This window comes from Lucilia cuprina, chromosome 4, assembly GCF_022045245.1.
Source record: "Lucilia cuprina isolate Lc7/37 chromosome 4, ASM2204524v1, whole genome shotgun sequence".
Taxonomy (NCBI): Eukaryota; Metazoa; Arthropoda; class Insecta; order Diptera; family Calliphoridae; genus Lucilia; species Lucilia cuprina.
The window spans coordinates 53,344,012-53,355,296 of NC_060952.1; the positions used below are offsets into that span (position 1 = coordinate 53,344,012).

Genomic DNA, 11,285 nt, shown 5'->3' on the forward strand with positions numbered 1-11,285 from the left:
TTGTGCCGAGTTCCTTAAACCAAAAGGCATTCGTACAAATTCAAATAGTCCGAATGGTGTGGTGATTGCTGTTTTAAAAATGTCTTCTTCTGCCATAGGAATCTGATGTTAAGCTCTTACTAAATCAAGTTTTGAAAAAAATTTCTTATTTGTCATGTTTATGTTAAGGTCGTGTATGTGTGGAAGTGGATATCTATCAGGTACTGTGATACAATTGAGTCGTCGGAAATCACCACATGGTCGCCAATCGTTCGGGTCCTTTTTCGGAACTAAATGCAGTGCAGATGCTGCACATGAATTTGAAGGTCTGCAAATGCCAAATTTTACAAGAAAATCAAATTCACTTTTAGCAACTTTATATTTAATCGGATCTAAGCGTCTAGGTTTGGTGAATGGTAACGGACCGTTGGTTGCTAATCTATGTACCGTTGAATGTTTAACTGGTTTTGTGTAATCAGGTTCAGATATTAATGAAGGGTACTGTTTAAGTAGACTAGTGTATTGATTATCAACGGCGAAAACTTTTGGTAAATAAATATTACAGTAGCGTGACACTGTATTAATAGATAATTTAGTTAAGGGATCAATTAACGTTTTATTTTTTATGTCAATTAAAAGTCCGTATTTGTGTAAAAAGTCCGCTCCGATTATAGGCTTTTCAATGTTAGCAATAATAAAAACAAAGGGAAACTCGCGTCGTTATCCTAAATCTACATTCAACTTTTTCTTACCAAATGTTGATATATTTGAACCGTTTGCTGCTGTCAGAACAATGTCAGAAGTAGTCTTATGACTTTTAAATTTTGAAGATGGAAGGACAGATATATCTGCCCCACTGTCAATTAAAAATTTTATTTTATTATTCTTATCATAAAGAAAAAGGCGACGTGTTGACAAGTTCAAACTCCCATTATCTGTCGCCTCGATAGTGGGTCCAGTTAGTTTTTTGAATCTTCTTTTTGTCTATAATAAGAGCAAGGTTGTTCACACCTTCTTGCTTCACTACCGTATCTGTAATGGAATCTACAGTCTCTATTCGTAGATCTAGGACGAGATCTGCTCCTACTTAATCGCCTATTTAAGGGTCTGTACTTTTGTCCATCTAACTGATTTTTTATTGAAGCTACGTCTAATGAAAGATTATTGAAGCTATTACAAATATTGGTAGTAGCTTGTACTAGATTTTCAACAACCTTTTCTAGACTATACGAATTTGCAGAATGTATTGGAGTAGTGTCTCTAATACTTGCTATCTTATTACCCTGTAGCACTTCCCATATGTTATCAGCTAAGCGTGTTAATTCGTTGATATCTGTTAAATTGGAACCAGTCAAGACAACATTTTTGTTATTTGGTAATTTTCTTAACCATATTTTTCTTAACACGTCGGGACTAAACTTTGAATTCCCAAGTAAAGCTAATGACCTATAAAATTCAGATGGTTTTTGATTTTCATTTTCACTCATAGAATGCCTTTCAATAAGGATTTTCTTTAAATGATCGTAACGATTACTTGAAGGAGGTTTCTGTATAATGTCAAGTACAGTTACTATTACATCTTGAGGTAAAGCAGTAACAACATACTCATATTTAGTAATGTCCTGTGTTACTTTCCTATTTGCAAATTGCATTTCAGCATGGATAAACCACGCTTCCGGACAATTTGTCCAAAATTGGGGAAGTTTAATAGTGGTAGAACAAATTTCAATATTAGACTGAGGACAAGTAGGAGTTGAACGATTATCTAATTCAGTCAATGTTCCAGTTTCAGTATTGATGTTGTCAGAATTATCTGTTAAATTGGGTTGTGACGTACAATTTGGACGTGTTGAATTGGGAGAGTGTACAAACATGGTTTCCGAAGGGAAAGTTTACAATTAACAACGATTAACAAACAATAAACAAACAAGTAACAACAACGAATGTAGTATATTGATTTGATTTAACAACGTGTATGTATTTGTATGTATGTATATACTAAAGGTAACTTAAAATAAATATAATATAATATACTTATTTCTGTTTTTTTTACAAGTTCAGGTAAATCTTTGACCGATATTTATAGTAGGTTGAAGCGGGATATTTTATTTAGGGATCTTGACTCTAATTCAGGTTTCGTGCTTAATGATTGTCTGTTTTTAGGAAATTGAACGGTGAAATTGATTGATGATCTTAACTTATGATCTTGATTGATGATCTTGTTTGATAATTTTGATAAATAATATTTTTTTGATGATCTTGATATTTGGAAATCTAAGATCTTGATAAGATTAAATCTCTGAGCCAATTCCCAAATAATTAGGTTTGTTTTTCTTTATTTTTGATTTATTTATAATATTAAATTGCAGGATCGCCAATTGTAGTCGTTATATTTAAATAAATAAATTTGTGTTTTTTATTTTAAATTTAATGTTTTCAAGTGCGTACATTATATTTTATGAAAATTCTTGAATATAATAATTGACAATCTATTATTTTAAAATCAATGAATATGAAATTAAAATTTACAGTTATAAAAAGGGATGTACCCCTACAACTATATACTAAAAAAACTCATATTTTGAAAACAAAACGATCATCTGTCTTGCATACATTTTTTACATAAGCATTATTGTCTTGGCGTCATGAAATAACTCCCCAAAACGAAAATGAAATAACTCCCCAAATTTGGGGGCTTATTTCATTATGAAATAATCCCCCAATTTTTTATGAAATAAAGCCCCAAGGAAATTAAACAACTTCCCAATTAAAAATGAAATAACACCCCAAATTTGGTATGTTATTTCATATGGAAATAAATCCCCAATTGAAAAATGAAATAAAACCCCATTTTAAAATAAAATTTATTAAAATTTATTTGAAATTTCTTTAGTTATCACTTAAGCTCCTTATGAAATCGAAAAATTATCATAAAATGGGTCATAAGCATATATTTTTGATTTAAATTAGTGAAACACTCTCACTAGATTCCACATATTCTATGTATTTAACATGATATGGGTGAAAACTATATTGACTTGTGGTTCAGTTCTGCCAAAATCTAAATTGAAAAGATAAATGTTATAAAAAGTGAAAAAGGTTTTTTTATATTGTGTATAAATTTATTATTAATTTAAAAAAAATAATTTATTCATGTATGTAATAAAATTAAATATTTAATTTCTTGTATCATTAAAATAACTTTAACTTCAGTCAAAAAAAAAAAAAATAAATAAATAAAAAAATCACAATTAAACAAAACAATAACAACACAAATTTTAATTCTATGAAATAGATAGATTTAGGCTCTTGGGCTAAAGAGAATTAAATATAAACTTGCATTGAATCTTTTACGGAACTACGACAATATGGGCAAGAATAATTTTCTGCACCATTAGACATTGCATCTGTCATTATCTTTATATTACACTCATAACAAATTTTGAGATGCTTGCATGGTAAAAGCACAATGTTCGGAGCTTTGTCCTTACAAACCACACATTCGTTTTCATTATTTGAAATTGGAAGATTTAATTCTTCCAATTCTCATCTGAAGATTCTTCTTTAAAAATATTTAATTTTGGTACCATATCTGTACAAATCTCATTTCTTTCATAAAGGCGATACGAACGAAGCCCCCAATGAACGAAGCCCCCAAACCGAAAATGAATTTAAGCCCCAAAACTGGGGTCTTATTTCATTATGAATTAAAATCCCAAAGTTCTGAATGAAATAAAACCCCAAACAATATGAACTAAACCCCCAAACCAAAATGAACTAATTCCCCGATTTTTTTTTTGGGGATTAATTCATTATGAATTAAAACCCCAAACTTCGAAAAGAAATAAATCCCCAACAAAAGGAACTAGTAAGCAAACCAAAACCAACCAAAATGAACTTGTTCCCCAATTATTTCCCATAACGAAAAAAAAGAGAAATAGAATATATAAATCCATTTTTTCTTATTTTATTGGAAGCAATTAACAAAAATATATAAATTCAATTACATTTAAATAAATTTAAAAATATAGATATATAAGGTTTATTTTCAATTAATAAAGACAAAATTAATTATAAATTTGCATTGAATCTTCGACGATTTTTCGGCAAAGTGGACAATTGTAATTTTGTAAGCCATTCGATATGGCGTCAGCTTGCAGTTTTAGGTTGCATTCATCACAAATTTTTAAATGCTTACATGGCAGAAGCACGATATTTGGTATTTTATCTTTACAAACAACACATTCATTTTCGTAATTATTCGACGGTTGATCAACAAAATCTTCAGACAAATCATCGTCAGAAGATTCTTCCTTAAAAATATTTTCTTCCGGTACCATGTTTGTACATACACCGTTTTTTATGTATACCATTCTGGAAAGGAATGTAGCAGCAGTAATATTGCCTTGTTGTGCTTCCTTAATTTTGTTATTTTTTTCTGTGCTGCTCTTTCTCTTTCTTTTTGCAACCGATCCCCCACTTTCAGACATCATTTCAAAATGACGGCTTTTAAAAAACTCCTCATCTCTAATTACTTTGACAAATTTAAAAAAGTGTCCATTTTTCTCAGCTGAACGTCCAATAACTCCATTATAAGCCTCAACGGCAGATGTTGTTCATATATTTTCATTATACACGCTGAAGTTTTTGCAGCCAACCTACATACATATAGAATTTTACATATGAAATTAAAAACTAAGAAAATTACTTTTATTTACCTTATTTATCCACTGATTTTCAAAATATTTTAGAAATGGTAGAAAAATGTTGTTGCTGTCCATTAAAAAAATTTGAGATTTTATATCCTTAAAAGAATTCTTTATTAAATCTGGTGGTAATAACGGTAGTGCTAATACTTTGTGGTAAAGTAATGACGCATTTCTAGAAGATCTTAAAAATTCTAATAAGGGTTTTTGTTTTGTTACACTTCTCCTAATAGCTTGGCAAAAATGAAACCTAAATAAAAAAGTATGTTTAAAAATGATTTCAATCCATGTGTAAATCGATTGAAAGTAAAAAATCTTTTATATTGTAGTGTTTGAAATTGTTTCTCTGTGTAAATGGATTGAAAATAAAAAATTCGCGCGAATTTTTTTATTTTCAATCCATTTACACAGAGAAACAATTTCAAACACTACAATATAAAAGATTCCACCTATTGACTTAATATAACTTATGTTTTGAAAAAATGTGATGTGTGAAATGTTGAAAATTTAAAATTTCGAGCGAAATTTTAAATTTTCAACATTTCACACATCACATTTTTTCAAAACATAAGTTATATTAAGACATTATTCTTTGACATTTATTTACATGTATATAATATATATACTTACCAGCATCCTACAAGCTTACTTCTTGGAAAAACTGAATTTATTGCAGCCCTTAAACCCTGTTCGTAGTCGGTTACACATTTTGAAGGATCCATATCAAATATATTTTCTTGAATATATTGAAGGAGTTCTTTATAGGCTTCTTTAGATTTTTTGCTCATCAATACGAAAAATATTGGAAAAATCTAAAAAGTATTATTATTTAAAAAGATATAAAAATAAGTTATGTTATCTGCTCAAATTACCTCTTCAAAATATTCAATATATATAATAAGTAGCTGCTTAAAGCACCCATGTGGCACAATTTTAAAAGTGGCATCAATTAGGTAAGTCCTTTTAGTTGGTGGAATATTTTCTTTTATTAAGTCAATTGATTTCAATGAGGAAAACAAGCAGAAAGAGTAACTTTCACCGTCAATTGCTGCTGTAAAAAAATGTCTAGGTTTCATTTCATCTTTGGATAAACCAAAGTCGTTCCATACATTTTCCAGGTTAAATGCTTCAATTACCTGAAGCGCATTTTTAGGAGATGTGATTAAATTTTTACTTATAATTTTCTGCAAACCTCTTTGCAGTTTCGAAAATATTACATTTTTTGTATCTGCCTGATTACTTTATAAAAAGTAATTAATACCTTGGATAAAAAACTGTTATTAGTTATTTACCTACCCTTCGCATGCCTTCCTAAATGCATTCCTTATAGTGCTTATATTGGTTTTTGTACCACCAAGTGCGCCTGCCACATTTTGACAATCCTGTTTTATCGCATTTAGTGCTTTTAATTCCTTATAAATTTCCTCCTCATGGCCATGGTTGTGTTCGACGTTTTTTTCTGGCAGGAACACACTTTCCATCTGGAAGAACATTGACCCTGACCTTACACGTTTTTTGCCTGCATTCATATTTTATAACATTTTTATATACAGATTTTTTTGCATAAATCATTTTTTCGCCCGTAGTATATAAAAGTTCACTATTTTTGCGGAACCCGGCAATTATGATATAATTCATTTTTTAGGTCGTGACACTATCACTTTTTATTACAAACTGAATAATTAATTGCATTCAAAAATATGTATTTAAAGAAAACAAAAAATGTTTTCAGTAAATCTAACGGTTTTTATACTGAGATTTTATAATATATCATATTTAAGAAAATGAACTTACGCCCCAAAAATTTAATAATAAATTCAATTGAAAATGAAGAATGTGAACAAAAGCCTCAAAAAAATTTGGGGGCTTATTTCATTTTCATAAATTGGGGAGTTATTTCATTATGAATTAAGTCCCCGATTTTTTAAAGTAAATAAAACCCCAAAAAAATGAACTAAGTCCCCAAAAATCGTTGTTGTTTTTCTCAATATAAAAATTTGGGGATTTAGTTCATTATCAGTTTGAGGGCTTCGTTCGTAGCGCCTTTCATAAACCATTCTTGATAGAAATGTTGACACAGTTATGGATCCCTTTTCCAATTGTTCAATAGATTCTTTTATTTTTTCAAATTTATCAATTTTGCTCCTTTTTCTTTTTACCGAATATGATCCACCACTTTCACACTTCATGGCAAAATGGCGACTTTTAAAAAATTCTTCATTACGTATAAGACGTACAAATTTAAAAAAATGACCATTTTTTTCTGCGAACCGCCCCAGGATGCCATTATATGCTTCAACTGCCGATGTCGCCCTAGTTTTCTCATTGCAAACACTGAAATTATTGCAGCCAACCTAATACAACAGTAACATTACTTATAAAACTATTATTTCTATATGTATATAGTTTTTAAAATTACCTTATCCAGCCACTGGGTTTCAAAGTTTTTTTCCTCAAATGCAGATCTTATTAAATTTGCAGGTAGCAAAGGTAATGCCATAATCTTATGGTACAATAATGAAGCATTTCTCGATGATCTTATGTAATTGAGCAATGATTTTCGTTTGCATATATTTCGTCTAATCGCCTGACAAAAATGAAACCTAAAATAAAACAAGTAAGAAAGTATATTTATCTTTATATAATATTTATTTGTGCTGAATTTCATCGCGATATTAGTGTTTATAAGTTAATTTTGGACATTCAAGTAATTTTCTGAAGGGGACCTTGTATGGGAGCTAGGGTCAAATGATATACAGGTATATTTAACATAATTATGAGCTCAGAAGCCCTTTTCGGTGGGTTCTGTTGTATGGGGGCTACACTAAAGTGGTGTAGGGTAAAAAAATGTAATACAAAGACAACAAATGTATATACTTTATAAATAAATATTATATTTAGAACGAATTCCGTGTTTAAAGACTTTATAAATGAAATTTCAGTTTTAAAGACCGTGTTTAAAGATTTTATAAATGAAATTTTTTGAAGGGTAAATAAGTTGGGAATTGAAGAAATTCGCGCGAATTTTTTCAATTCCCAACTTATTTACCCTTCAAAAAATTTCATTTATAAAATCTTTAAACACGGACTTTAAAAATGAATTTAAAGACTTTAAAAATGAAGACTTTAAAAATTTAATTTGATGAAGGTGTTAAACACGGAATTCGTTCTAAATACAATGTTTACTTATTAAATATACATACATATGTATATACATGTTAATTTTATTCTATGAAATAGTTTACTTACCAGCATCCTACAGTTTTTGCTTGCGGGAAGACCAAATTTATTGCTTTTCTCATTCTATATGTTCTATATAGTTTTTGGGTAGCACACATGTTCCATTTTCTAGAACATTTACCCTAGCTTTGCACGACTTATTTCTACACATATATTTGGACACATTTTTGTAAACCGATTTTTTTATATATATAATTTTTAGCTCTATTACATATTGCAATTGACTATTTCTTCTTTTACCATTCACAATTTCGAAGTTCATTTTTTAATTTCTTTTACGATGTTTTCATCGCGAAGTTATCTTAAAAACTAATTGCTTGATATTTTTTTAAATTGAATAGACTACTTACTCAAAATATATAACGTGATATAATTTGGATTCTTTTAAAATTTACTAAAAGTGTAAAATGAAATAACTCCCCAAAAATAATTTTAGGGAGTTATTTCATTCGCAGAATTTGGGGAGTTATTTCATAATGAAATAAGTCCCCAATTTAAAAATGAAATAAGTCCCCAAAAGACGAAATAAATCTCCAATTGTCGTTGTTGTTGCGTTCAATACAAAATTTTGGGGAGTTATTTCATTTTCGTTTTGGGGAGTTATTTCATGACGCCTATTGTCTTAAAACAATGATAATTTTAGTAAAGAAGAAAAGTAAACCAGAAAGTGAAGAGTTTTGTACTTTTGGGAAATTTTAGTTTTTATTTTAATAAATATCGGTATTGGTATTTTAACTTATTTTGGTATTGATATTTTAGCGTTATCGGTATTTTGGCTTATTTCGGTATCGGTATTTTAGCGGTAACGGTAGTTGTGCTGAAAATGTATTTTAGCGGTAACGATAGCTTAGCGATAACGGTTGCCAATCTTGGTACACTTTGTGTTGTTTTGATTGTGCAAGTGAACTACATATTTAAAAACAATAATATTAGTCCCACCTTAAAGTATAATATTCGGCTTAGAATTTTCTGTGTCGATTTAGGTATGTTCGTCCTACAGAGGGACATTAGGCCTGAGAACCAGACCAAAATTATTAGAAGTATTTTTATAGTTAATGGCTGAATTTTATTTATAGCGCCAGTGATTATTATGTGTAACAATCATGATAAAATGTTGGCGCGGATCACATTTGACCCTAGTTCCCATATAAATTCCTAAATTTATTTAAAAACATCTTAATTATATTACCAAATATTTTTATGATCAAATATTACCAAATAATTTATGACCCTTGTTCCTGACTTGTAAAAATATTATATATTTTTTGGCAAAAAAATTAAATTTTTCAATAAGGTGAATGTTTTCAAAAAATCTACGTACTTTATTGCTGAAATAAACTTTTTTGAATACTTGTTACTTTTTTTGTAAAAATCGTATATTTTTTTGGCAGAAAATTTTTTTGAAAAGGTTAAATTTTAAAAAAATCGCCAAAAATAATTGGGCAAATTTGCCCGAAGTAGAGATTCCATACTTTATGGTGGTATATAATAATTTTTCATTTTTATTTTCATTTATTTTATTTTCATTTTTATTATTTTTAACATAAGTACCTATATATGATATATTTAAAAGAAACAAGTAAGTGTGGTATTCGGCTATGCCGAATCTTATATACCTACCATCAAATCACTGCCATATAAATAAACTTTGATATTTTGAATATTTGATTATTATATATCGATACCAATGTGAACATCAGGGTAATATTTGAAATAGTTCTTTTAATATTTGAAATAGTTCTCTTCACTATTGACAGTGAAGATTTATTATTTATTTTAAATTTTATAGTTCTACTTACATTTTACAGCCAGTAATGAACATTAAAGTCATTTCTTTAAAAGAACTTTATACAGGGTTAGGGTTAGTTATGGACCGATCCTCATAAAATATAGTAGAGAGATTTTAGCTTAAAATTAGTTTATGTCGAATAGCATTGGGATATTAATATTATCAGCCAATTACAGTAATTTTCTTAAGGTTCCCTTATATGCGGAGTAAGACTAACTATGAAGGGATCATTCTTAAATCTCGTAGAACGATTTTTATTTATACAAATCATATTTATAATATGGGGTAATTATGGACTGATCCTCGTAAAAATTGGCAGAGAGATTTTGGTTCCTATAGAACTTATTAGTGTCGAATTTTATCTTTGTACCTGCATTTTTAAGCCAGTAATGAGCGTTAAAGTATCTTTCTGATGGGGAAGTTAAGTGGAGGGTAGGGTAAATTATGGAGGGGTCTTATATAGGGAGGGTCAATTATAGACCGATCCTCGTAAAATTTTGTAGAACGATTTTAGTTCCTACAGGTCATGTTTATATCGAATTTCATCGGTGGGGTAATTATGGATGTAAAAATTGGTAGAGAGATTTATTTTGCTATAGAAATTATCAGTGTCGAATTTCATTGATGCAGCTGCATTTTTAATCCAGTAGTGACCGTTATATTACATTTCTGATAGTGACTTTATATATGGGGGTGGGGGGTTCAATTAAGGCCCGATTCACAAAAAAATTGATTAAGAGATTTTGGATCGCAAGGAACTTACTTGAGTCGAATTTCATTGCTATAATCATATTTTTAAGTCAGAAATGGGCTTTAAAGTAATTTTCTGAAGGGAAACTTATTTGGGGGCTAGGATCAATTATAGACCGATCCACATACAACTTGGTAGAGAGATTTTGTTTTGTATAAAATTTACATCTGTAAAATTTTATCGCTGTACTCGTATTTTTAAGCCAATAATGGCCGTTAAAGTAAGTATTTATGTCAAATTTCTTCGCTATGTTCTTATTTTTACACCAATAATGAGCGTTGAAGTCATTTTCTGAAGGGAACCTTATATGGGGAGTAGGGTCAATTATGGACCGATCCACATAAAATTTGGTAGAGAGGTTTTGGCTAGTATAAAACTATAGTCGTATTTTTTAGCCAGCAATGACCGTTAAAGTAATTTTATGGAGGGGACCTTATATGGGGGGTAGGGTCAATTATGTATCGATTCATATAAAATTTGGTGGAGAAATATTGGCTGGAATGAAACTTACGTGTATCGAATTTCATTGCTATATTCGCATTTTTAAGACAGTAATTAGCTTTTTAGTCATTTTCTAAAGGGGACCTTATATGAGGGGTAGGGCCAATTATGGTCCTATGTCCGCCGTAATTCGGAATTTTATTTCAGATGCCAAAAAACTGACCTATGTCATAAACAACGAATTTGTGAATGTTTGAAGCTCTTTATACAATACTAGCTATACCCAGTGTGCTTCGCTACCCTCATCGTAATGGAATAAAATAAATATCATTATTGTAAATGTATATATATATATATATCTGCAATATCAAAAATTCCC

The 11,285-nt window shown here is 29.6% G+C and overlaps 2 protein-coding genes across 3 annotated transcripts in view; both read right to left on the reverse strand.

The window, feature by feature from the left end:
* LOC124419206 overlaps positions 1–1,853 on the reverse strand; it is a 3,394-nt gene extending 1,541 nt beyond the window's left edge. The window contains exon 1 of the mRNA XM_046947820.1: positions 1,157–1,853. Within this exon, the coding sequence (XP_046803776.1) occupies positions 1,157–1,853 (697 nt within the window). The remainder of the gene's footprint in view (positions 1–1,156) is intronic.
* Positions 1,854–3,241: 1,388 nt separating this feature from the next.
* Positions 3,242–11,285, reverse strand: part of LOC124419747 — a 46,755-nt gene continuing 38,711 nt past the window's right edge. For both annotated transcript variants that reach the window (XM_046950309.1, XM_046950308.1), the window contains 7 exons: positions 7,105–7,288; positions 6,923–7,039; positions 5,982–6,166; positions 5,558–5,924; positions 5,316–5,497; positions 4,698–4,935; positions 3,242–4,637 (listed from right to left, as the gene is read on the reverse strand). In XM_046950309.1, coding sequence (XP_046806265.1) covers positions 4,596–4,637; positions 4,698–4,935; positions 5,316–5,497; positions 5,558–5,924; positions 5,982–6,166; positions 6,923–7,039; positions 7,105–7,185 — 1,212 coding nt within the window. In that variant the 5' untranslated portion in view covers positions 7,186–7,288 and the 3' untranslated portion in view covers positions 3,242–4,595. The remainder of the gene's footprint in view (positions 4,638–4,697; positions 4,936–5,315; positions 5,498–5,557; positions 5,925–5,981; positions 6,167–6,922; positions 7,040–7,104; positions 7,289–11,285) is intronic.